This window comes from Muscardinus avellanarius, assembly GCF_963383645.1.
Source record: "Muscardinus avellanarius genome assembly, chromosome: 2".
In the NCBI taxonomy this organism is placed as follows: Eukaryota; Metazoa; Chordata; class Mammalia; order Rodentia; family Gliridae; genus Muscardinus; species Muscardinus avellanarius.
Genome location: NC_137787.1, coordinates 117,060,665 through 117,087,623, shown reverse-complemented (window position 1 = coordinate 117,087,623; position 26,959 = coordinate 117,060,665). Strand labels below are relative to the sequence as shown.

The 26,959-nt window shown below is 47.6% G+C and overlaps 1 protein-coding gene across 24 annotated transcripts in view; it reads right to left on the bottom strand.

Annotated features, from left to right (window-relative positions):
* Window positions 1-788: 788 nt before the first annotated feature.
* CLASP1 (cytoplasmic linker associated protein 1) overlaps window positions 789-26,959 on the bottom strand; it is a gene marked incomplete at both ends in the record, with an annotated part of 233,863 nt that continues 207,692 nt past the window's right edge. For all 24 annotated transcript variants that reach the window (XM_080689046.1, XM_080689042.1, XM_080689029.1 and 21 more), the window contains 6 exons: window positions 789-875; window positions 2,957-3,073; window positions 5,404-5,610; window positions 20,743-20,871; window positions 23,119-23,309; window positions 25,463-25,706. In XM_080689046.1, coding sequence (XP_080545172.1) covers window positions 789-875; window positions 2,957-3,073; window positions 5,404-5,610; window positions 20,743-20,871; window positions 23,119-23,309; window positions 25,463-25,706 — 975 coding nt within the window. The remainder of the gene's footprint in view (window positions 876-2,956; window positions 3,074-5,403; window positions 5,611-20,742; window positions 20,872-23,118; window positions 23,310-25,462; window positions 25,707-26,959) is intronic.

Here is a 26,959-nt window from a genome sequence, read left to right as displayed (position 1 = left end):
GTCTGAGCGGGGGCAGGCCACTCCTCTCAACTTCAGTGCTTCAGGAACTGCTTCAGACCTTCCTGACGGATGCATAAAGGGACTTATTTTTACGGTGGAACTTAAACTCTTTTTTTGGTACTGGGGATTGAACCCAGGGGCATTCTACTTCCAAGTTACCTTTTATAAAAATTTTTGTTTTGAAACAGCGTCTTGCTAAATTGCTTGGGATGGCCTTGTATCTGTGGTCCTCCTGTCTCAGCTCTCAAGCACTGGGATTATAGGCATATGCCACCATGCCTGGCTGGACTTAAAATTTTAGGAATTTCTCTGAATGGCAGTCCGGGATGGGGTCCTCATCTGTGGAGTCATTCTGAGGGGGCCAAGAGGTACTGAGTACGCGGGTGCTCCTGATTCTGTGGTAAAAGCCAGGCCAGATGGCTCCTGTCTGAATATAACAGGCACCCAGGTCATTTCCTTTGTTTGCTGGGACACGGATCTTGCAACCAGCCAGGAGACATGCAGTGCTTGTGGATGCGGGCTCCGCTCCTACAGTGAGCTAAGAGGAACACAAAGGGACAGCCCAGCCCCGTGAGGGATGCGCTTGGTGGCCGAGTGTGGCTCTGGTCATTCGCATCCTTGGCTTGTGTGAGGACTGCAACACAGGCCTTGCTTCCATTACATTCAATACCAGTAAGTTCTACACAAAGCTGGAAGGGACCAAAATACTGATTGTAATAAATATGTGCGGGCCTCCTGGTACCGACGGGCCCACTGACGGTGGCTGGCTCTGTGGGATGCTGTGGCCATTAGCTGTGTGTGGAGACGTCAGAGGAGGAGCTGCTGTTGCTGTTGGTGGTCTGCGCCCTCTTGATGTACAAGTTCAGCAGCTTCATCTGCAGGAGGAGACAGGCGCGTCAGTAGGAGGCAGTGGGGTGGATACAGAGGTGCTAAAGTGAGCCCCGACTGAGGCTCGTCGCACATATGCTCACTGAGTGTCACTGTATTATAGATGCACGACCAGGCGCTCAGCTGCACAGGGGCGGGCCAGGGTCTCTAGGAGAGAGGCAAGCAGCAGGCCATCACAAAAGAATGCAAGTGTCACCAGAGGGCCAGAGGCTCCTGAGGAGGTATCCAGGGCCAGGGCCACCAGCATAAGGGTGGGCCTAGGGTAAGAGATGGACAAGGCTGGGTGTGGAGGTGCACATCTGTAATCCCAGTACTTGGGAGGCCGAGACAGGAGAATCCCAGGTTCAAGATCAACCTTGGCAAGACAGTGAGACGCTCAGCAACTTAGTGAGACCCTGTTTCAAACTAAAAATAAAAAGGGTTGGCAGTGTAGTGTGGAGGTAGGATGCCCCTGGGTTCAATCCCGGCACTGTAAAATCCTAAGTGACACACAGTTGTAAGATGTGGGGTATTATGAAAAATATCCTGTTACGGTCCTTTATCTGCCTCTCTCCAAGCAGGTCACAGCCGAGACAATTAGAAACCTGCTCTGGAGCTGGGCGTGGTGCGCACACTTTTGATCTCAGCATTTGGGAGGCTGAGACAGGAGGATCGCAATTCGAGGACAGCCTCAGCTACTTAGTGAGTCCTTTTGCAATTAAGTAGGACACTGTTTCAAAATAAAGAATAAAAAATAGGGCTGGGGATGCTAAGCGAGATTAGTCAGTCACAATAAGAAATCGGATGCTTTCCCTAATATGTGAAAGCTAAGGAGAAATGGGTCATAGGAAGAACTCTAGATGAAAAAGGAAATCCTACAGAGGAGCAAACAAGACAACCTAAATGAGGGGATGGGAGGGGGGAAGAAGGAAATTCTCTAAAACACACAATGTACTTAAACATATCGAAAGCAACCACTAAGCCAAGCAAGGGAAGGAGGAATGGGGTTGGAATTGGGTAGGGGGCTAAATGGGTGATGTGTACATGTATGTCCACACAAGTTTTTTACCCCAATATGATGCATGAATATAATGCACCAATAAGGCTGGGAGTGTAGCTCAGAGGTCGAATGCCCCTGGGTTTCATTCCCAAAACCACTACCACCAAAAAAAAAAAAAAAAAAAAAAAAAAAAAAAAAAAAAAATTTGCTCTGAGAGGGGGCTGATCCTGGGGGACCCGCTCCCACTAAGGGTGTACCTGTTGGGTACATATCTGGCCACAGGGAAAGAGTGTTCGGAGTGCTACTCGCTGGGCTGCCTGGGCTTTGCTTCCCAGGCTCTTCCCTGTCTTTTCTCAATTGCAGCAGAGTGATTCAAGTTAAGTTACAGGACGCACCCTGCTTGGCCTTTTATTATTTTTTTGGTGGTACTAGGGATTGAACTCAGAGGGATTCTACCTTTGAGGTATACCCCCAGCCCTATTTTATTTTTTATTATTTTATTTTAGTGCTACTGGGGGTGGAACCCAGAGGCTTTCTACCTCTGGGCTATACTCCCAGATCTGTTTTTGGAAAGAGGGTCTCACTAATTTACTAAGAGCCTCACTAAGTAGCTGAAGTTTGCTTTGAACCTGTGTGATCCTCCTGTATCAGCCTCCCAAGTGCGGGGATTACAAGTGTGCGCCACCATGCCCGGCTCCTATTTTATTTTTTAAACAGAGTCTTGCTAAATTGCTGAGGCTGGCCTTGAACCTGAGATCCTCCTTTCTCAGTCTACTGGAAGTCCAGGCACGAGCCACCACTTTTGTGAATAGACTAGAGTGAACAGTCTATTCACTTTTGTGAATGGACTAGAGGCTAGGTCATCTTTCCAAGCACAGGAGCTAAATGGACAACTGCTGCATCACGTGGGCCTCATCCAAACAGGACTTTACTACACAGCTGGCCATTTTCATCCTAGGAAAAAGCTCTTCAGAACGAAGCCCAGCGGACACCATTGAGCACAGAGCCTGCTGTGGTCACAGCTGCCACCAGGCGGGCTCATGCCAAGTTGGCAGGCCGGCTGTCCTGGCAGGGTGACTCCATACATACCTTGCTCCCTGTGAGCTGTGCGAGGTGAGGTTTCAGATCTTCTCCGATTACGGAATATATTGCCACCAAGCAGAATACGCTGGCCTTGCGCACGCTGCTCTCAGTGTTGTCGTAGCCCTGTGCAGCCAGGGAATAGGAGAAGTCAGACCCAAGCCTCATCTCATAGTCAGGGCTGCAGCCACATGGCCACCAATGCCCCTGCTTCTGCCCTGGATGTGTCAGCAACAAGCAGGACACATCTCAGACCTGCAGGGGAACCTGGGAACTCCCACCCCGAGGGGTCACAACTGGCTGGAGTCAGAGCCACCTGGCCCCTGGGATGCAGAGCCGGAGGGAACGAATGCCAGACAGACACTGCTCTGGGACGTGCTGCTACCCCAAACCATCATTAGAGACAAAAAGCCGGGCGTGGTTGGTCATGCTTGTAACCCCAGCATTTGAGAGGCTGAGATAGGAGGATCACGGTTCGTGGACAGCCCCAGCTACTACTTAGTGAGGGCCTTTGCAACTCAGTGAGATCCTGTTTCCAAATAAAATATAATGGGTCTGGGAGTATAGCCCGGAGGTAGAAAGCCTCTGGGTTCCACCCCTAGTACCACCAAAAAAAAAAAAAAAAAAAAAGAATTGAAGCCAGGTGTGGTGGCGCACGCTTGTAATCCCAGCATTCGGGAGGCTGAGACCAGAGGATAGAGGTTCACGGACAGCCTCAGCTACTTAGTGAGGCCCTCTGCAACTCAGTGAGACCTGGTTTCAAAATAAAGACTAAAAAAGAGGGCAGGGGCTGTATCTCGAAGATCAAATGCTCCTGGGTTCCATCCCCAGACCCCCCCCCCCCCCCGCAAAAGAGACCCTGTTTCCAAATTAAAAAAAAAAAAAAAGTTGCCAGGCATGGTTGTAATCCCCGCGCTTGGGAGGTTGAGACAGGAGGATCACACTGATTCAAAGCCAGCTTCAGCTACTTAGTGAGGCTCTCAGCAACTTAGTGAAACCCTGTTTCCAAATAGAATATAAAATAGTTCTGGGAGTATAGCCCAGAGGTAGAAAGCCTCTGGTTCCACCCCTAGTACCACCAAAAAAAGTATAAAAATAGGTCTAGGAGTGTAGCCCGGAGGGAGAAGGGTTTCCAGGAACCCCAGTACCACCACCACCAAAAAAAAAAAAAAAAAAAAAAAAAAATTAAAACTAGGGCTGGGGGTGTAGCTTAGAGGTAGAATGCCCCTGTATTCCACCCCAGTACCACAAAAGAAAGAAAGAAAGAAAGAAAGAAAGAAAGAAAGAAAGAAAGAAAAAGAGACAACAAGAAGGGAGCACTGGAAGGAGAAGAACTCACCTGAGCTGGGCGTGGTGGCGCACGCTTGTAATCCCTGCACTTGGGAGGCTGAGACAGGAGGATCGCACAGGTTCAAAGCCAGCCTCAGCTACTTAGTGAGGCTCTCAGCAACTTAGTGAGACCCTATTGCCAAATAAAATAGAAAATAGATTTGGGAGTATAGCCCAGAGGTAGAAAGCCCCTGGGTTCCACCCCCCCAAAAAAAAGAACTCACCACTTATTCACATTATTTACATTTCTCCCTGGACAAAGCAAAAAAATTATTTTCCTGATATTGGGGTTTCAAGCTAGGGGCATTCTACCTCTGAACTACACCCCAGACCTTTTTTTTTCTTGTATGTGGTACTAGGGATGGAACCCAGAAGCATTCTACCTCCAAGCTACACTCTCAGCCCTATTTTTTATTCTTTTATTTTGAAACAGGGTCTCACTGAGTTGCAAAGGGCCTCACTAAGTAGCTGAGGCTGTCCGTGAATCTGTCTCAGGCTTCCACATGCTGGGATTATAAGCGTGCACCAGGGCACCTGATTCCCTGGGGCCTTTTTATTTAGAAACAAGGTCTTACTCATTGCTGAGCCTGGCCTTGAACCTGAGATCCTTTTTATTTTTGATACTGGGGATTGAACTTGGGCATTCCACCTTCAAGCTACACTCCCAGCCCTTTTCATTTTATTTCTGAAACAAGGTATTGCTAAATTTCTGAAGGTCTTGCTAAATTGCTGAGGCTGGACTCCAACCTGTGATCCACCTGTCTCTGTTTCCCAAGCACTGGGATCACCGGTGTGTGCCACCAGGTGCAGCTGAAAGCACAAGTAAGTACGTGTTGGGCGTAGGAGAGTGAGGAGCCTGCGTGACCTACGCCCCACAGTCCGCCTCACCCAGGTGGGAGGCCCGCAGTGAGGGTGTGTTGAAGGAATGAACAAAAAGAAATGATCAAAATAGTTTAAACAGCAAGTTCATCTTCTGAACCATGGTTCTGCGTGAGGAGCCTTCCCACTGCATGCAGAGGCACAGACCAGACCACGAGGTCCTGGGGGGCTGCCGCCTGTGTGCCTCCCTCTCCCTTGTGAGTGATCTGGTGATCCTGGGCCAGGCAGGCCCGGAGGGCGTTGCCTACCTGCAATAAGCCTGGGATGATGTCGGCCAGGAGCTGCAGCAGGGACTCCTTGGCAATCCGTTCCACGACTTTGGTCTGCATCTTGATGGCAGCCAGGTTGATGGGGTAGTCGGCTGTCTGGATGATGGGGCACAGCACTTTGATGCACTGCTCCGGGTGGATGGAGCTGGCCAGTGTGGATGCAGCCTCCTCGGCAGCTCTCACCACCTGCAACACCGAGGACCACATAGTGAGTCCTGTTCCCAGAGCAGAAGGACTAAATATTTCAGAGGCCTCACTGAGTGGCATCCAGCAGGCAGCACTTCCCCTCAACATGGTTCAACAAGGGAAAGCACAATGCTCTGAAGGGTAATCATGAAGAGGTGTGTGGAGCCAGGGGTGGGGTGCACATCTGTAGCACCAGCACTTGGCTGAGACAGGAAGAGAGCAGGATCATGGCCAGCCTCAGCAATTCAGTGAGACCCTTTTCAAAATAAAGCATAATAATAATAAAGAAAAAAAGAACTGTGGGTGTAGCTTGGAGGTAGAATGCCCCTGGGTGCAATCCCCAGTGCTGCAAAAGTGAAAGAAAAAGCAAAGGAGCGTAGGGCATGAAAAGGCAGGTGTCAGAAGCTGGGTGCATGCCTATAATCCCAGTGCGTGGGGGTTGAGACAAAAGACTGCAGGTTCGAGAACAACCTCAGCAACTTGGTGAGACTGTTGGCAATCTGTAAGACCCTGTTTTAAAATAAGAAGTAAAATAAAAATGGGGGTGTCACAAAAAATAAAAAAATAAAAGGCAGGCATGGCAGAATCTGAAAAACACTTTGGCGGAGTAGTTACAGACCAGCAACAGCCCCAGTGGGGCCCTGCTGGTGGTGAGACCTCTCAGCCCACCCCACACCCGCAGGCTCAGGCGGCTCTCACTGGAGGAGGCCCAGCTAGCTGTGTTAATAGCCCTTGGCATTTTTTTTTTTTTTGGTGGGTTTGGGGATGGAACTCAGTGCCATTTGACCTCTGAGCCACACCCCCTGCCCTATATTTTATTCTTTATTTTGAAACCAGTTCTCACTGAGTTGCAGAGGGCCTCACTAAGTAGCTGAGGCTGTCTGCGAACCGTGATCCTCTGGTCTCAGCCTCCCGAATGCTGGGATTACAAGCGTGCGCCACCAAGTCCAGCTCCCTTGGCATTCTTTAGATGGGGTTCTTGAAATGTTACCCACACTGGCCTCCAACTCTTGGGCTCAATCGATCCTCACGCATCAGCCTCCTGAGCAGCTGGTACTACAGATGTGCCCTGCTGCCCAGCTTCCTGGATGATTCTTATCTTTCTCTCTCTTTACTTGGGATTGAACCCAGGGACACTCTACCTCTGAGCTTCAATCCCCAGCCTTTTCCTTTTTTTTTTTTTTTTTTTTTTTTGCGAACTGGGGACGGAACCCAGGGAAATTCTACCTCTGAGCTACACTCCCAGACCTATTTTATTATTCTTTATTATTCTTTCTTTATTTTTTTTTTTTGTGGTACTGGGGGTGGAACCCAGGGGCTTTTCTACCTCTGGGCTATACTCCCAGACCTATTATATTTTATTTTAATTTTTTTGGGGGGGTCTGGAACCCAGGGGCATTCAACCTCCGAGCTACATCCCCTGCCCTATTTTTTTATTCTTTATTTTGAAACAGGGTCTCACTACGTTGCGGAGGGCCTCACTAAATAGCTGAGGTTGTCTACGAACCGCGATCCTCTGGTCTCAGCCTCCTGAATGCTGGGATTACAGGTGTGCATCACCACGCCCGGCTTTCCCAGACCTATTTTAAACTTTATTTAGAAACAGGATCTCACTAAGTTGCTGAGAGCCTCACTTAAGTAGCGATTATGACTATAACCACTGCAATGGTCACTATTGGTTCCCACATAGTATCGTCTGTTGGACAGAGCACTCACTATCCCAACACAGAACCAACATACATACCTTGCCCCTCAGTCCTCCTGCTGTGGCACCAGAGAGACTGCTTTATGTTCTTGGGGACATTCTCATGAAAACCATTTCTGTGGTATCGGGGACTCAACCCAAGGGTACTCTACTACTGAGCTACACCCTCAGCCTGTTTTTTTTTTTTTTTTTAGTTTTTTTTGTAGTACTGGGGACTGAATTCAGGGGCAATCTACCTCTGAGCTACACCCCCAGCCCTACTTTTTGTTCTTTATTTTGAAGTAGGGTCTCACTGAGTTGCAAAGGGCCTCACTAAGTAGCTGAGGCTGTCTGCGAACCGTGATCTTCCTGTCTCAGCCTCCCAAATGCTGGGATTATAAGCGTGTGCTACCACACCCAGCCCTCAGCCCTATTTTTTATTCTTTGAGTTGCAGAGGGCCTCAATAAATAGCTGAGGCTGGATACGAACCCATATCTTCCTGTTTCAGCCTCCCATGTACTGGGATTATAAGCGTGTGCCACCATGCCTGGCTTTAGCCCTTTTATTTATTTATTTTGTGGTATTGGGGGAGGGCAATCTACCTCTGAGCTCTAATCTCAGCCCTATTTCTTTTTTTTCTTCTTTTCCTCCCCACCCCTGCTTCAGTACTAAGAATTGAACCCAGGGGCATTCTACCATTAAGCTACACCTCTACCTTAAGCCCTATTTTTCTTTCTTTCTCTTTTTCTCTTTTTCTTTCTTTTTGCGGTACTGGGGATGGAACCCAGTTCATTCTACCTCCAACAATACCCCAGCCCTATTTTTTATTCTTTGTTTTGAAACAGGGTCTCACTGAGTTGCAAAGGACCTGACTAAATAGCTGAGCCTGTCCATGAACCATGATCCTTCTGTCTCAGCCTCCCAAATACTACAAGCATGCTCTACCATGCCTGGCTTATGTTTCTTTTCCCCTCCCTCCCTTCCTTCCTTCTCTCTCTCCCCCTTCCTTCTCTCTTTCTCTCCCTCCCTTCCTTCCTTCTTTCTCTCTCCCCTTTCCTTCCTCTTTCTTTCTTTCTTTCTTTCTTTCTTTCTTTCTTTCTTTCTTTCTTTCTTTCTTTCTTTCTTTCTTTGTGTGGTACTGGGGTAGGAACCCAGGGACATTCTACCTCCACCAGTACTATTTTTCATTCTTTATTTTGAAACAGGGTCTCAGTAATTTGCAAAGGACCTCATTAAGTAGCTGAGGCTAGCCATGAAGCTGTGATCCTCCTGTCTCAGTCTCCCAATGTGCCACCATGCCTGTCTGTAGCTCTTCTATATGTGTGTGTGTGTGTGTGTGTGTGTATGTATGTATGTGTGTTTGTGTGTGTGTGTGTGTATGTATATATATATATATATATATATATATATATATATATATATATATATATATATAATTTCTTTGTGGTACTGGGTATGGAACCCAAAGGTCTTCTCTGGGCTATGCCTCAGCACTATTTTATTTTTTATTTGTAAATAGGGTCTAAGTTGCTTAAGACCTCATTAAATTGCTGAGGCTGGCCTTGAACCTATAATCCTCCTGTCTCGGCCTCCCACCTGTGTACTACCGCATCAGCCTTTATTTTTGAGAAAGGGTAAGTAGCCTGGGCTTGTCTCAAACTACAGACCCTCCTTGCGTGGCTGGGATTACAGTAGTGCACCACTGTGCCTGGCTGCACGAATATTTCTTCCTAAAAAGTAGCAGCTGGACTCTCCTTTCTGCCCAGTCCACAGGAGGGCTGAGTCGTGGCCAGGTGTCCCTTCTCTTGTATGCCCAGGGACATGTCGCTCCTCAAAGAGCCCCATCTCCCTGAATGCTCCATGTCACTTTTCTCTTTGTTGACAGTCTTGAACTTGCCCTTGTGGCACTTCCACAGGCCTGGACTCTCATGAAATGAAGCCACGGCAGCACGGCCGAGACTGAGATTACGCATCAGCCCCTCAGAGCCACAGTGGAGCTGGGAGCAGCGTGTCAAGCGTTATTCTGAACGAGCCTCGCTAAGAAGCTGGGCATGGTGGCACATCACATGCCCGCTATCCCAGTACTTGGTAGACTGAGATAGGAGGATCACAGGTTCAAGGCCAGCCTCAGTAACTTAGTGAGACTCTGTTCCAAAATAAATAAAAAAATAAGAATGGCTGTGGTTGTAGGTCAAAAATAGTAAGTCCTTGGGTTCAATACACACACACACACACACACACACACACACACACACACGTCTCACTAAATTGTAGAGGCTGGCCTCCAACCTGCAATCCTTCCATCACAGCCTCCCAGATACTAGAATTACAGGTGTGCACTCTCACACCCAGCTCCACTGTGAATATCTTGCTGAAATTGTCTCTCCCACTGGATGCAAGATTCCCTGGAGGCGAGATCCTATCTTTGCCACCTCCGTACCCAGGCTGAGCACAAGGTCTAGTACACAACAGGATGCAGCAAACATTCGTCGAGCTCTTGTTCCCATAGCCTATGTGTTTTCCCCAGGTGCACAAGTCGCCTCTGGCAGGCACCAGACTGACCTTCGCTAAGGAGCTAGCACAGGAAACTGGAGAAGGACAGGACACTGACGGAGTCCAACGTGGGCCTGAGTCTGAGTCTCAATCTAGGCAGCACAGAGCTCTCTGGACGAGAGACGGGTCAAGTCTCCAGCCCTGGCCATCTGAAGAGGGGAGGCCACTTTCTCACAACAGCTCACCAGGCACTCAATTATCGCCTTTGCAGGCCTTGCAGGTCCCTCAGGCTGCCTGAAGGCCAGAGTGTCCTCAGGAGAGGCACACGTGTGGCCAAGCCACACACGGCTGAGCAGTGGTTGAGACGTGCAAGGGAAGACAACCCCTCTGCTTGGCTTTTTTGGCGGTAGTACTAGGGATTGAACCCAGGGCACTCTACCTCTGAGCTACACCCCCAGCCCTATTTTATTTTGAAACAGGGTCTTACTAACTTGCAGAAGCCTTCAAAAAGTTGCTGAGGCTGGTCACGGATCTGCAATCCTCCTGTCTCAGCCTCCCAAGTACTGAGATCACAGGTGTACGCACCCCACCTGCTTAGCCCTCTCTTTTTTAACATTCTTGAGCAGTGGGACCATGGTCTGAAGATACTGAACTACTCTAAGAAGTCACTGTGGGCCAAGTGTGGTGGCGCACACTTGTAATCCCAGTACTTGGGAGGCTGAGACAGGAGGATCATGGGTTCGCCGACAGTCTCAACACTTAGTGAGGCCCTCTACAACTTAGTGAGACTTTGTTTCAAAATAAAAAATGAAAATTAGGGTTGGGGGGGTGTAGCTGAGAGGGAGAGTGCCTTGGGTTCAATCCCCAGTAATGCAAAAAAGAAGTCACTGTGGATAAGCTTCACAGTATCAGTCATAAGGCTGAGGAATTTTGTGGTCTTAACATTCATTCATTCGAGGTACTGGGGATGAAACCCAGGGACGTTCTACATCCAAGCTCTACCCCCAGCACTGTTTTTTATTCTTTATGTAGCTGAAGCTGTCCTCAAACTGGGATCCTCCTGTTTCAGCTTCCCAAATGCTGGGATTACAAGCATGTGCCACCACACCTGGCTTGGTGTCTTAACTTTTAAATTGTGTGTGTGTGGGAAAAAGTCAGAAAACACTGGATGATTTGGTCAGTATATTACAGTGAGAAAATATGGGTAGTGTTTTGTTTTATTTGGTACTGGAGATTGAACCAGGGGTGTTCTACCTTCAAGCTATAGCCCTAGCCCCTTTTTATATTTTACTTTTAAATAGTCTAAGTTAGCCGGGCGTGGTGGTGCATGCTTGTAATCCCAGCATTTGGGAGGCTGAGACCTGGAGGATTGCAGTTCGCAGACAGCCTCAGCTACTTAGTGAGGCCCTCTGCAACTCAGTGAGACCCGGTTTCAAAATAAAGAATAAAAAATAGGGCAGGGGGTGTAGCTCGGAGGTCAAATGCCCCTAGGTTCCATCCCCAGACCCGCAAAAAATAAAGAAAGAAAGAATAATAGTTAAAAAAAAAATAAATAGTGTAAGTTGCCGAGGCTGGCCTCAAGCCTGCAATCCTCTTGGCTTGGCCTTCTGAATACTGGCGTTACAGGAGTGAGCTACCATGCCTGGCAAAAGAGCACAGACACACAGAGATTGATGTTCAAGATGCCACCAGGAGGTAGGAGTCAGCCCAGTGGGTGAGAGGAGCGGGGGATTTGGAGAGGCTAGGCTGCGAGTCCCAGAGGTGCCACTTTCAGTCTCCATAGGAGTGTGCTGCTAGCCTCCTGGTGCCCTCAGGGATGTGAAGAGGACTAAGACCACAGGCAAGATCACCGGGTGCATGGCGAGAGCTCAGCCACAATGTTTCCTTCTCCCCGCATCCCATTCTACTGTCATACAGGTTCAAGTCAATTATCCTACAGTGAGCTGCCAGAAAAACAGACTGTTTCAGATTTGCTTGAGTTGAAACCCAAATTCGGCCGGGCATGGTGGCGCACGCTTGTAATCCCCACCCTTGGGAGGCTGAGACAGGAGGACCGTGCAGGTTCGAAGCCAGCCTCAGCTACTTAGTGAGGCTCTCAGCAACTTAGTGAGACCCTGTTTCCAAATAAAATATAAATGGGTCTGGGAGTATAGCCCGGAGGTAAAATGCCTCTGGGTTCCACCCGCAGTACCACCAAAAACAAAAAACAAAAACCCCAAACCCAAATTCCCTCTCATAAAACTCCAGGAATTCAGCTGGGCTGGTGGCACATTCCTGTAACCCTGGGAGGCTAAGGCAGAAGGACTAAAAGTTTGAGGCCAGCCTGGGCAACTTACAGAGATCCTGTTTCAAAACAAAAAAATAAAACAGAAAGGACTGGGGATGCAGCTCAGCAGCAGGGCCCCCCGGGTTCAGTCCCCAGCACCACGCACAGCCAGTCAACCCTCCAGGACGCTAGCGTGCCTGTGTGCAGATTCCCCGGACTCTCTAAGGGGGTCAGAAGCCACATAGCCAGGCAGGGCCCTGAAGCCTTCTTTCACTGGGGTGTGAGTTCCCTGAGATACACGCTGGTTTTGGCACAGCACGCAGGTGTCCTCGACTTCCCACTAAATGTCAAGCCCCTGGCTCTGGCAAACTGCCAGAGTAAGGGCGAACTTTAGGTTCAGCCCCGTGTTCTATGTAACATAAGAAGCAAAGATGACAAATGTAAGCAAACAAAGAGCAAAAGTAAATATGGGCACCAGAAAAAAGGAAGAAATGCTGCTGAGGAGACGGGGTGGCAGGACACCCCCTCCCCCGTGCTACTAGGAGTGGAACCCAGGAGCAGTCTACCTCTGAGCTACACCCCCAGCTCTATTTTCTTTCCCTCCCTCCCTCTTTCTCTTTCTCCAGCCCTATTTTCTTTCTTCCTTTCTCTCTCTCTTTCTTTTTGCAGTACCAGGGATAGAGCCCAGGGCATTCTACCTTTTAGCTACACTCCCAGCCCTATTTTTTATTCTTTATTTTGAAACTGGGTCTCACTGAGTTGCAGAGGGCCTCACTAAGTAGCTGAGGCTGGCCTTAAACATCAATCCTCTGGTCTCGGTCTCCCAAATGCTGGGATTACAGTGTGCGCCACCACGCCCAGCTCTTTCTCTTTCTTTCTCCAGCCCCTCCTTCCTTTCTTTTCTTTTTCTTATAGTGCTGAGGATTGAACCCAGAGGCATCCTACCTCTAAGCTACATCCCCAGCCCTATTTTTATTTTGAAACAGGGTCTCACTAGGTTGATGGAGTCTCACTACTTTCTGAGGCTGTCGTGTCCCAAGTACTGAGATTACAAGCATGAGTCACCACACCTGGTTATTCTTTTAATTTTTTTTGCTGTACTGGGATGAAACCTAGGGGAATTTTACCTCTGAGCAATACCCCCAGCCCTATTTTTTATTCTTTATTTTGAAACAGGGTCTCACTGAGTTTACAAAGGGCCTCACTAAGTAGCTGAGGCTGGCTGCAAACCACAACCCTCCTGTCTCAGCCTCCCAAAGGCTGGGATTACAAACCTGCGTTACCATGCCTGGCTATAGTCTTGTATTTTGAAATAGTGTCTCACTAAGCTGCAGAGAGGGCCTTGCTGAGTTGCTGAGGCTGACCACGAAGCAGTGATCCTTCTGTCTCAGCTTTCTGAATACTAAGATTACAAGTGTGCACACCATGCTCGGCCAAGGACCTTCTTAAGGGGTGAGGGGAGGCATCATCATAGCACAACAAGGAAACTTCTGGGCCAGAGTTTACCATGAAGTGATCAAATTCCATTCCGATTCTGCTGACTTTGCTACTGTCTGGTTGGAAAGAGGACTTCATTTTCTTTCTTCCTTTTTAAATTTTTCTTTGTAGTACTGGGAATGGCACCCAGGGGCACTCTGTCTCCGAGTAATACTCCCATGCCCGGTATCTTATTCTTTATTTTGAAACAGGGTCTCACTGAGTTGCAAAGGACCTAAGTAGCTGAGGCTGTCTGTGAACCATGATCCTCCTGTCTCAGCCTCCCAAATGCTGATATTTACAAGAGCCTGCCACCAGGCCCAGCTCCCCTGCCTTTTTTTTGGCGATACTGGGGATGGATCCCAGGGGCATTCTACTTCCGAGCTACACTCTTAGCCTTTTTTTTTTTTTTTTATTCTTTATTTTGAAACAGGGGTCTAAAGGGCCCAAGTAGTAGCTGAGGCTGTCTGTGAACCGTGATTTTCCTGTCTCAGCTCCACAAATGCTGGAATTACAACTGGGCACCACCATGCCTGGCCTTTTTTTTTTTTTTTTTAAATTCTTTTTCTTTTTTTCTTGGTATTAATGATTGGACCCAAGGGTATTTTACCTCTACATTACATCCTCAGCCTTTTTCTTTTTATGCTGAAACAGGGTCTCACTAAGTTGCTGAGGCTGGCCTCAAACCTGTAATCCTCCTGTTTTATCCTCTCAAGTATCCTACCAGGTCCAGATGAATTCTTTTTTTTTTTTCTTTCTTCAGGTCTGGGGCATTCGACCTCTGAGCTACATCACCTGCCCTATTTTTTATTCTTTATTTTTGAAACAGCGTCTCACTAAGTTGCAGAGGACCTAATAGCTGAGGCTGTCTCTGGTCTCAGCCTCCTGGATGCTGGGATTACAAGCATGCGCCACCACGCCCAGCTGATGAATTCTTCAAGTCAACGAGAGAAAGCTAGGTGTGGTGGTACACACTTGTGATCCCGGAATGAAATGGGGCTGTGGGTGTAGCTGAGGTAGAATGCCCCTTGCTTCAATCCCCAGCGTCACACACACGCAAAAAGTTAAAGTTAATGAGAACAGTGTCTAGGTAGGAAGAACATAATTTCACATCTAGCTTTTTAAGAAAGTGGAATCAATACTCAGAGTACTGATGAATGTTTGCTTAAAGATAAGGTTTCTTAGTTTTAAAGCACAGAAGTTCCCAACATTTGGACTGTATGTTTTAGGCTCACCAAGTTTGATTTGGCCCCGTCTCAGACATATCAGGTCAACTGGTTGAGTTAAAAAAAAAATAAAAAAGCAAACATCCAAAAATAACAATGGCTGGAATCAAAGGACTCTTCAACCTCACGCAGGGGATCTGGAGTTTAGCTCCTGGGTTCTTTTGGAAGCCAGCGAAATGGTTGGCGCCACCTTCTGGGAAGGGCCAGAAAGACTGTAAAAATAAAATGGAGCTGGGAGCAGTAGCACAGGCCTGTAATCTTTCTCAGTACTTGGGAGGCTGAGACAGAGGATTGCAGGTTCGAGACTAGCCTCAGCAAATGAACGAGGCTATTAGCAAGTTACTGAAACCCTGTTTCCAAAGAGTAAAATTAAACAGGGCTGGTGTTGTAGTTCAGAGGTAGAATACTCCTGGGTTCAGCCCTAGCACTCCTCCACTAATTCTAAATCTTATGAACCTCTACTTAATGAGTGTTTCTCCTGAAAAATGCACGTGCACAAAATGAGGCCTCCTGAGACCCTAAGAGGGGTACTGTCTGAACAAAAGAACGTCTAACAAGACCGGCCTGGAAAAGCAGGCTTAAGGCAAACCAGGCGAGGTCCAAATGGAAAGGCAATTCTACTGTACTTGCACAAGTAGAGCTGAGGCTGTTGGGGCCCAAAGGTCGGGCCTCCCACGAGCTCCGGCTGCACAGGCCCAGCTCCTGTTCTGTACTCCTACCTCCAGAGTCTCCCTCAAACGGCTATGGTGTGCCCAGCCTGAAGCTCATGATGAACCCACCACCAGCACAAATATGCATGGACTCTAATCCAGGAGCCCAAAGTCACAGTGCTATCTTTATTTGGGAGTTTTAGGGTTTACTTAAGTTGAATTTAAACAGTAACTTAGGTGTATTTATAAATAGTCATATTTTGGGGGTGGGTGGTACTGGGGATTGAACCCAGGGGGCGTATTACCTCTGAGCTATACCCCCAGCCCTATTTTATGTTTTATTCTGAAACTAGGTCTCACTTAAATTGCTGAGGCTGTCCTTGAACCTCCTGTCTCAGCTTTTCAAATACTGGGACGTCAGGTGTGTGCCACCATGTCCAGCTCCTTTTCCTCTTTTAAGCGGGCAAATGTAACTAATGTGGCAAAGTTCAGAAAAAGAGAACTCATGGGAAAGTCTTGGTTATAATAATAATAACTTCAAGAAACAGAGCTGGTACTTCTTTCTAGTTTAAATAGGACACTGATTGAGAATATCAACATCCTGGCACTGTAATACAAAACCCAAGATTGGGAATAAAAGTCCTTCTTGAATAAAACCATTGTATTTGGCATATCAATGGCTTCCTGAGAGACAGGTGCTTTTCAAATGGATGTCAGCTGGGTGCGGTGGTGCACACTTGTAATTCCAGTACTTGGGAGGCTGAGACAGGAGGATCACAGATTTGAGGCCAGCTTCAGCAACTTGTGAGGCCCTTTGCAACTTAGACTTTGTTCCAAAATAAAGAATAAAGTAGGGCTAGGGTTACAGCTATATGGCTCTGAGGTAGAATGACCCTGGGTTTCATGCCCAGTAAAACGACACACACACACACACACACACACACACACACACACACACACACACCAAAAAAAAAAAAAAAAAAAAAAAAAGGAAAAAAAGAAAGAAAAACAGAAAATGGTCCACTGCCAGGCCCTGGCCATGTAAAGTGTTTGCTGAATGCCAACACCACTATACGCACAGCAGCTTCAGTAACAAGCACCAAAGCCGAGTAGCAGCCTCCATTTACTGAAAAGGTAAAAAGAGAAATCAGATCATGCAGGAGACTGGCTTGTGCGGAGGGGCCTATGAGATGAGTATAAGATGACATCTCTCAAAAGCTAGAAATTATTCAGTCTGCGACTCTGTACGTGGTGACTATACCTGCTCAGGGGCTGTGACTCAGATGGACCACCTTGGTGCCTGGCACCTTCTATACATGGGCATTCCACTTCTCTCTCTCTTTTTTTTTTGTTTGAGGTACTGGGGATGGAACCCAGGGGCATTCTACCTCTGAGCTACACTCCCAGTTCTATTTTTTATTCTTTATTTTGAAACAAGGTCATGCTGAGTTGCAAGGGCCTAAGTAGCTGAGGCTGTCCTCAAATTGTAATCCTCCTGTCTCAGCCTCCCAAATGCTGGGATTACAAGCATGTGCCACCACACCCAGTGAGGCATTCCACTTCTGAGCTACACCCTTGACCTTTTTATTTTAAAAGTCTCCCTAAATTGTGGAGGCTGGCCTTGGACCTGCAATTCCTTCTGAGTCTCCCAAGCACAGGGATTACAGGAATGCGCCACTGCACAGGCTAGTGCTTGGTGCACTTTCAATGTATAAGATAAATGGTTTGCACACACAACTCTATTTTTCATTAATTTTTTTGGGTGTGTCATACTGGGGATTGAACCTAGGGGCTTTCTACCTATAAGCTGCACCCCATCTCTTTTTTATTTTGAATCAGGGTCTTGCTAAATTGTTGAGATCTTGCTAAATTGCCGAGGCTGATTTTGAGCCTGTGATCTTCCTGTTTCAGCCTCCTGAGAACTAGGATTAAGCACCACCACACCCTGTTTAAGTTAAAGTTTTGCCTGAAGATGGTAAACCAACTAGTTTCTTTCTTTTTTTTTTTTTTTTTTGGTGGTACTGGGGGTGGAACCCAGGCTATACTCCCAGACCTATTTTATACTTTATTTGGAAACAGGGTCTCACTAAGTTACTGAGAGCCTCACTAACTAGCTTCAAACCTGTGTGATCCTCCTGTCTCAGCCTCCCAAGCGCTGGGATTACAAGCATGTGCCGCCACGCCTGGCACAACTAGCTTCTTTTGAGAAGAAATTTCCAAAATAGTTTGTTCCAGGATGAATACATCTTAAAAGTACTGACTGGGCAAGAAAAGAGAGTATGTCTTTGGCCAGGTGTGGTGGTGCATGCTCGTAATCCCTGCATTTGGGAGGCAGAGAATGGAGGATCATGGTTCGGGGACAGCCTCAGCTACTTAGTGAGGCCCAGTGAGGCTCTCTGCAACTTAGTGAGACCCTGTTTCAAAATAAGGAATAAAAATTAGGGCAGGGGGTGTAGCCTGGAAGTCGAATGCCCCTGGGTTCCATCCCCAGACCCGAAAAAAACAAAAAAAAAAAGAATATGTCTTTGCATAGAGAGCAGGGTAGCTGTTATTAGAAATATTTTGGATCCCTTCTGTTACATGCTTATAGAGTCCTAAGTCCTGGATATAATGAAAGGAAAATGAGGCTAGAGAATAGTTATGTGCAAAATTAATATGCCAGGAAGATGGCTACCATTTATGGTGTGTGTACATCTAAGGACCCTGCCTAGGAGCCAGAAACCAGGAATGGAGACAGGTCAGTTAAAACAGGAGAACAACTAAGATGTGTAAAGGAAAGGAAAATAAAAGTGAAAACCAAACTTGGAACCTAAACACACAGGTGTTCAGCTAGCTCTGGCAGGGTGACAGACTGTGGGTTCAGGAGGGAACGGCCAGGGCAGCAGTCAGGGTGAGGTGGATGGTCAGCAGGGGGCTTGCCCAGAAGTGTCTCCTCCCCTGTGCCAGGGTGGGCTGAGCTGCCCTGTAAACCAGCTAGCTTCTTCTGAGAAGGAATTTCCAAAATGGTTCATTCCAGGATGAACACGAGAATCCTGCGCTGCAGAAGCCCATGCTGATGCAGCGCTGCAGAGGTGGCGGAGACAGGGGTCTTCTGCTCTCCTTCTTCCTTGTGAGGTTAAGGCAGTTTCATACTGAAGAACTTTCTCTTATAGGTTTTTCATTTTGAAGAGGAAAATATGCTCCCCCAAGCAGTAACCAAAAGACCGATGACTTAATTCTGCTACCTTATACTTGGCTCCACTGCCAAATTTTTGCAATCAGGTTTGAAGACAGACGTCTTCGGCCTGGTGAGTCGGCAAGTGCCCAAGCCCTGTGCTGGCTTAGAGTTTCACTGTAATCTCCTTGCCCAGGCCTGTCCGTCATCATGAAAACAGCCACTACCACCTGGATACACAACAGAACCAACTTCACTGCAGGTTTTGATCATGTGTTTTCATGAAGGACAAGCCATTATGGTTAAAAATAAATAAAGTCAGCACAGGCAAGCTGTGCCTCTGAGCGACACAGGCCGGTCACCTTGGCTGCCATGACTTCTAGCAGGCTCCGCTGAGGCCCTTCCTCCCTGGGGAGTACTTATGAGTTCATATTAGCTGATTTAAACCTTTTAAAACAGATTACTGGGAATAGAAAATGTTTTGTTCAAATATGAGCGATTCTCACCATCATGCAACCGAGTTCAGATTCTGGAACCCAATTGACTAGTTGGAAAATGCCTCTGTAGCTTAAGTACCAGTGCTGGTAGAATGAGCAGGCAGAGGTCAAAACAGACAACGGCATGCTGAGTGAGCTACAGCTGCAGCAGAGGCTGCAGGCCAAGCAACCAGGGCCCAGGCAGCCACAGAGCTGACAAAGAAAAACTACAATTTATGGTCTTAGTCCGCATGTGTGGTACTAGGGACTGAACCCAGGGACATTCCACCTCCAAGCCAGCTCCCAGCTCTTGTTATTTTGTACTTTCAAACAGTCTCACTGAATTGCTGAGGGTCTTGCTAAGTTGCTGAGGCTGGCCTCAAACCAGTGACTGTCCTGTCTTAGCCTCCCAAGTAGAGGGATTATAGGCACGTACTACCATGCCTGCCATGAAGTCTCATTCATTTTTTATGATATAAGCCTTGCTCTAATCACAAGTCCCTTAACTCACAAACATGCTCTTGTAAGAGAGACACACTAGAGCCAAGAAACTGGCACGAGCAAGGGGCAGGTCTTGCTGGGGTCAGATCCACTGTCACATTCGACTTTCTTTCATTTTCTTTTTTTTGGGGTCTGGAGATGGAACCCAGGGGGATTCGACCTCCGAGCCACACCCCCTGCCCTATTTTTTATTCTTTATTTTGAAACGGGTCTCACTACCGGAGGGCCTCACTAAGTAGCTGTGAACCACTATCCTCCGGTCTCAGTCTCCCAAGTACTGGGATTACAAATGGGCCACGCCCAGCTATGTTTGGGTTTCTAAGGTTCACCAGTAGTCAACAGTGAAAAAAAGGGGAAGAAACAGTCCTAGTCCTACTAGGTTGCTGAGTCTTGTTATATTGCTGAGCTGTGCTTCTCTTGTCTCAGCCTCTCAAGTATTATAATTACATGTGCATACCACCATGCCCAACTTTATTTTATATATGTATATATGTGTGTGTGTGTGTGTGTGTGTGTGTATCTTGTTTTTGTTTGTTTGTTTGTTTTGGTGGTACTGGGGATGGAACCCAGAGGCACTTTACCTCTGAGCTACATCCCCAGCCCTATTTTTTCTAAACAGGGTCTCACTGAGTTGCAAAGGGCCTCACTAATTGACTGAGGCCTTGCTAACTCTTTTTTCAGCCTCCCAAATGCTGGGATTACAAGTGTGTGCCACCACGCACGTATTATTATATATATATATCCATCCACACATATCTCTGTGTGTGTGTGTATTTTTTTTTTTTTTTTTTTTTTTTTGGTGGTACTGGGGTGGAACCCAGGGGCTTTTCTATCTCTGGGCTATACTCTCAGACCTATTTTTTTTACTTTATTTGGAAAGGTCTCACTGAGTTGCTGAGAGCCTCACTAAGTAGCTGAGGCTGGCTTCAAACCTGTGCAATCCTTCTGTTTCAGCCTCCCAGTGCTGGGATTACAAGCATGCGCCACCACGCCCGGCCATGTGTGTGTGTATTCTGATTCCATGTATGTGCCACCACATGCAGCTCTTTGTTGACATTTCGATGCAGCTGCTCTGCCTCAGTGATGGAGAGAGAACTCTTACTCTGAACCACATGAGGTAAGCTCAAAGGCAGGAGTCCTCTTCAAGCCTGCATGCAGGTCCCCATCCCCATTCCATGATGCCCCCGTCTCCAAGGCTGGCTCACCTCCTTGTGGGAGTCTTTGTGGGCCTCCAGGGTCTTCATGATCGTCAGCTCGGCGTAGTTTTTGAATCGGGCTGGCTGGTTTCTTAGAATTTCCCGCAAAACTCTCAAAGCCAGTGCACGGATGGAATGCTGGGTTGGGAGAGGAAAGAAGCCATCATCAGATAGCACCCAGTCCTGGTCATGCATCGGTGCCCGTCTCGCAGACCCTCTACAGACTGCAAGCCTTACTAGACATGGATTCTCTAGAGAGTCAGTTCCAAGAGGGTGGCACTGATATGTGATGGGCCGAGACTCAGCACCCAGGAGGGACAGAGGCTGTTCCTGCTGCTTTTTCTTTGGTGGGGGGAGTATTGGGGATTGAACCCATGGGCATTCTGCCTCTAAACTATACCCTCAGCCCTTCTAAGTTTTTAATTTGAAACAGGGTCTTGCTATGTTGCTGAGGCTGGCCTTGAACCTTAGACCCTCCTGTTTCAGCTTCCCAAGCACTGAATTCTAGGTGTGTACTCCCACATCCACCTGACAAAGGCTTCTTGAATGAGCCTTCCACTCCAGCCCAAATGAGGCAGATAGGTCTAAGTTGATTAGTAGTGTTCCAAAGATTCCGGAGGCTTTGGCTTATTAACAAGCCCATAAGGAGTACCAAGGAACGAGTTCAGAGTGCCTACTCCTTCTGTAGGAGTGGCCTGCAGGGCTGTGAACTCTCTCAGGGAGCTGGAGACCTGGCGGCACGCACTCCTGACCTTCATGATGAGCTCAGGTCCATGCCTGAGCTGTTCAGACCCGAGTCATATGTCTGGAGAGAAGCCATCCCAAACAGACGCCTAATCTCAAGAAAGGGAGCGAGGTTTACACCCAACAGAGCCAAGAAGCACGTCCGGATTCTCTGTCACTCATCTGTGCCGTGTGCACACAGGCACTCGGTCACCTGCCCTTTGCCAAGTGGAGCCGCTTCTCCTGCCAGCGCTTTGTTTTATGAAAGTCAAAACAGATCTTTTCTTACATGCCTCTTGCTTTACTGATCTCTGGACCAAACCATTAATTAAGCCAGGTATCCTAAAACAACTGGAGGTGCACAGGCATCAGCCACCCTGCCCTCACCTGCCCTCCCAGTCACTGCCTCCGTGACCCTGGGCTAGCCTGTCTGGCTTCCTTCCAGCCCTCAGAGTTTCACCACATGAACTGAGTTGTCCATGCTAGCCTGTCCAAGCAGGATGGAGACATGAATTTCTATTTTTTGGTGGTACTGGGGACTGAAGCCAGGGGAATTCTACTCCTGTGTTCCACCGCCAGGCCTATTTTTAAATTTTAATTTTTGAAACAGCATCTCACTAGGTTGATGAAAGTCTCATTACTTGCTGAAGCTGTTCTTGAATCTCTGATCCTTCCACCTCAGCCTCCCAAGTACTGGGATTACAGGCTGTACCACCATGCCTAGCTACCCACAGCCCTTTTTAAATTATAAGTTGTGTATGTGTATGTGGCACTGGGGATTGAACCCAGGGGCATTCTACCTTCAAGCTACATCCCCAGCCATTTATTTATTTATTTATTTATTTATTTATTTATTTATTTATTTATTTATTGCAGTACTTGGAACGGAACCCAGGGGCATTCTACCTCTGAGCTATATACCTAGCCCTAATTTTTATTCTTTATTTTGAAACAGGGTCTCACTGAGTTGCAAAGGGTCTCAATAAGTACAAGCGGAGGCTGTCCTCAAACTGTGATCCTCCTGTCTCAGCCGCCCAAATGCTGTGATTACAAGCGTGCGCCACCACGCCCGGCTGAGGCTGGCTTTGAATTGTTGCAATCCTCCTGTCTCAGCCTCCCAAGCACTGGGATTACAAGCATGCATCACCATGCCCAGTGCTGAAGCTGTTTTGAACCCACAATCTTATCTTAGCCTCTCAAGTACTGAGACTATAGGCATGTCCCACCATGCCCAACATTCAGCCCTTTAAAAAATTTTTTTTAGAATTTTAAAACAGAGTCTAGCTAAGTTGCTAAGGGTTTTGCTAAGGGTGCTGAGGCTGGCCTTGAACCTGTGACCCTCCTGTCTCAGTCTCCCAAGTACTGAGATTGCAAGCGTGTGCCAGGCCCGATGAGGACACATTCTATGCTAATAAAGTTTTAGGTAATTCAGAGTTTAAGTAATTGGATGGGGTGCTTCCCTCAACTACTGCAAACCCAGTTACAGAGAGAACTTGTACATAAGTTGAGGCCTGCCATTGATAAAAGGAGCTGCTCAGAAATATGGGAAAACCAAACAAAAAAATGTTTTGATGTGAGCTCTGAGTGCAACCCAGAAAGAGGAGCTAAAGCCAGTCCAGGCCAGAAAGGGCCGCCAGGACCCGCGCTGGGAAAGCGCCTCACGTCTTTATCCCCAAGGGTCTCCAGCAGCAGCAGCAGGATGGTCTTGAAATGCTCTTCCCACACGCCCAGGCTGTCCTCCCGCGTGATCTTGAGTAGCTCCAGCAGAGCACCCTTCCGCTCCTCCACCCGCTCGTTGTGGTTGGACAACTCCTTCAGCAGGTCAGCCACCAAGTCAGAGTGGTCGATGGGCACTGGGGAGACAGACAACAGATACGTCACCTTTTGAAGAAGCACCAGTCACGGGGCTCCACGGCCTCCCAGGACCACCTTCCTGCTCCCTACCCCTGCAAATTAACTAGTTGCTGGCCAGCACCAGAACCACGTGTCTCTTCCCTTCTTCAGACAAAGAGGAGAAAATGTGCCGGGCTTGGTGGCATATGCTTGTAATCCCAGCGCTTGGGGGGCTGAGACAGGAGGATCGCATAGTTTTGAAGCCAGCCTCAGCTACTTAGTGAGGCTCTCAGCAACTTAGTGAGACTCTGTTTCCAAATAAAGTATAAAAAAATATGTCTGGGAGTATAGCTTGGAGGTAGAAAAGCCCTTGGGTTCCGCCCCCAGTACCACAAAAATAAAATAAAAACAAAGACTATAAAACAGGTCTGGTGATATAGGAAGAAAAAAATCAGGTAAATTACTAAGAAGATTTAGATATGTATTTGCATATTCTATTACATTCTGCGATTAGGAAGCCAACATACAAGGAAGTTTGAGATGCTAAGAGCCTGGCCATTTCCCCCTAGCTATCCTACCTTTTCTCTAAGCCTTTTAGTACACAGTTGTTGGATAAATAGTAACTGACATGCTACTCTCTGTTCCACCTTCATCAAGCTCAATAATGGTAATAATGTCACAAGTACAAGCCATGCAAAAAAAAAACAGCCTACTTCTCCAGGAAGCTTACAGTCGGTGCTGCACACCCTCAGCCTGCTGCCAGGGACAGCACCCAGGCACTGCAGCTCTGTCCCCCAGCAACGAGCAGGCCCGGGACATCCTCTATTTCCTTGGAGCATTCTGCTGCCCTCCCTCCGTGCACCGGGCATCTGCTGGCTGCCTAACTCTCTTCTCCTCCTAGTGTGTTCATTTTGAGTTTAATGCCCCAAAGGCCCAAGCCACCTATACAGACTCCATAATGTATAGAAGGTGGGTAAGTGAACGTTAGTTGTTCACAGAGTTCTAGTTTAACTATTCATTCCAACTTAAACCAGCAAAAGACAGCAGGCTTCGAAACAAAACAATAAACAGGACAACAGCGATGCTGGAAGATGAAAGTTATTATGAAACCAACACATGCTTGCTAGGAACTTAATAATGACCCTCGGTCTTTCTTTCCATTTGGGTGCTGGGGTGGGATCTAGGGCATCGCACTTGTTAAACACGTGTGCTGCACCACTGACCGATTTTCTTGGACCTGGGATGCTGATTTTAACAAAGAAGTCAGAAAATACCAGGACTACCTGTGTTCCAGCCTACCTTTGCTATCTCCTAGGAAGTACCTTTATCTATCCTTCTTTCTCTTTCTTTCTTTCTTTCTTTCTTTCTTTCTTTCTTTCTTTCTTTCTTTCTTTCTTTCTTTTTTGTGGTACTGGGGATTAAACCCAGGGACATTCTACCTCTGAGATACACCCCCCAGCTATATTTTTTTAACTCTTTATTTTGAAACAGACCCTCACTAAGTAGCTGTGGCTGGCTGCGAACCTGCAATCCTCCTGTCTCAACTTCCAAGTGCTGGGATTATAGGTGTGCACCACCATATCTGGCTAGTACCTTAACTTTTCTGAACCTCAGTCTCTCCATCTGTAGAGCTGGAGTAATCTCCTGGGTCTCAGTGAGACAGTGGACACTCCACCCACAGCAAGAAGCTGGCAAGTACTGAGCAGTGTCACATCCCTCCCTCCCCAAAGTTGCCAGGACACAGGTCTGGGAAGAGCTGGTTGGTGCTGCTCCGAGGGCAGAGGGAGCCTCTGGAGCACTTCTGGGTCTCATTAGCACGAAACCTGGGAAAGCAGAAGCCAAGGCCTTCCTAGACCCTCAGCAGTGCTGGGGCACCTTGCCTGTTCCCCTTACTAGCTGCTCCTCCATACAGCCAGCAACTTACATAGCTTGTGTGATGCTTTAATCCCGATGTCCCCACGGCGAGACTGCAAGTGTGCAGAGGGCAGGCATTGCCCCAGCTTTGTTCACAGCACCTCCTGGGTCTGTGCACACAGCAGGGACCCAATAAGGACTTTCTGAGCAAATGACTAACCGAGAGAGACTCAGAAGGGACCAGAAGGCTTGAAGCTGGCCTGACAGTGGGGAGAGAGACACAGGGAAGGCACTTCTGGATGGGCAAAGGGAAACAAACCATCTCGAAGTTGTTCCATGTCGTCATCAAACACAGCCTCCTTCAGGGCCGTCTTGTCGTAGGTGTTGATGGTGTCTGAGTAGGGGTATGGGCTGTACTCCCGGGCACGTGGTCCCGGGAAGGCGCGCGGGGGCTGGGTGTTGAGGAGTGAGGTCTTGTTGTCCAGAGCTGTCCTGCCACCTTCCCCTTCACTGCCTCCTCGGCCCTCAGTGGCGGGGGAGGCAGCCCCTCCATCGCGGGTCACCTGGAGCAGAGCACACTGTCAGTTCCCTTTGGGGATAGCCAACATAGGTTTTCTTCACTTTTTTTTTTTTGGTACTGGGGATTGAACTCAGGGGCATTCAACCATCAATCTACATTCCCAGTCTTTATATATTTATTTTTGGGTACTAGGGATGGAACCCAGAGACATTTTACCTCCAAAGCTACATCCCTAATCCCAATTTTATTGGAGTCTCACTAGGTTTCATTTATCTTTTTTGTTTTGTTTTTTGGTGGTACTGGGGTTCCTGGAAACCCTTCTACCTCTGGGATACACTCCCAGACCTATTTTTATACTTTTTTATTTGGAAACAGGGCCTCTTAAGCCAGTGTGGCTGGCTTCGAACCTGCGCGATCCTCCTTTCTCCGCCTTCCAAGCGTGAGGATTACAAGTGTGTGCCACCGCACCCGGTGAGTCTCACTAGGTTTCTGAGAACCTTTCTAAGTTGCCAAAGTTGGCTTTGAATCTGTGATCCTCCTGTCTCAGCCTCACAAGTACTAGGATTACAAGTGTGTAGCACCACGCCTCATTCAGCCTTATTTTTGAAATTTTATTTTGAAACAGGGTCTCACTAGGTTGATGAAAGTCTCATTACTTGCTGAGACTGGCTTCGAACCTACGGTCCTCCTGTCTCAGCCTCCCAAGTACTGGGGTGGTTATAGGTGTGTGCAACCATACCCAGCCTTTTGATTGGATTATATTGTATTGTATTTGTATTTGTGTGTTTTCTGGGAATTGAACCCAGGGGCATTCTGCCTCTGAGCTACATTCCCAGGCTTATTTTATTTTTTTATATGTATGTATGTATGTATGTATGTATGTATGTATGTATGTACGTATGTATTTTTGGTGGTACTGGAATGGAACCCAGGGGCTTTTCTACCTCTGGGCTATACTCCCAGATCTATTTTATACTATATTTGGAAACAGGGTCTCACTAAGTTGTTGAGACCCTCACTATGTAGCTGAAGCTGGCTTCAAACCTGTGTGATCCTCCTGTCTCAGCCTCCCAAGCACAGGGATTACAAGCGTGCACCACTACACTCAGCTATTTATTTATTTATTTATTTGTACTGGGGGTGGAACCTGGGGGCTTTTCTACCTTGGGCTATACTTCCAGACCTATTTTTACATTTTATTTGGAAATAGGGTCTCACTAAGTTGCTGAGAGCCTCTGTAAGTAGCTGAGGCTGGCTTCGAAACTGTGCGATCCTCCTGTCTCGGCCTCCCAAGTG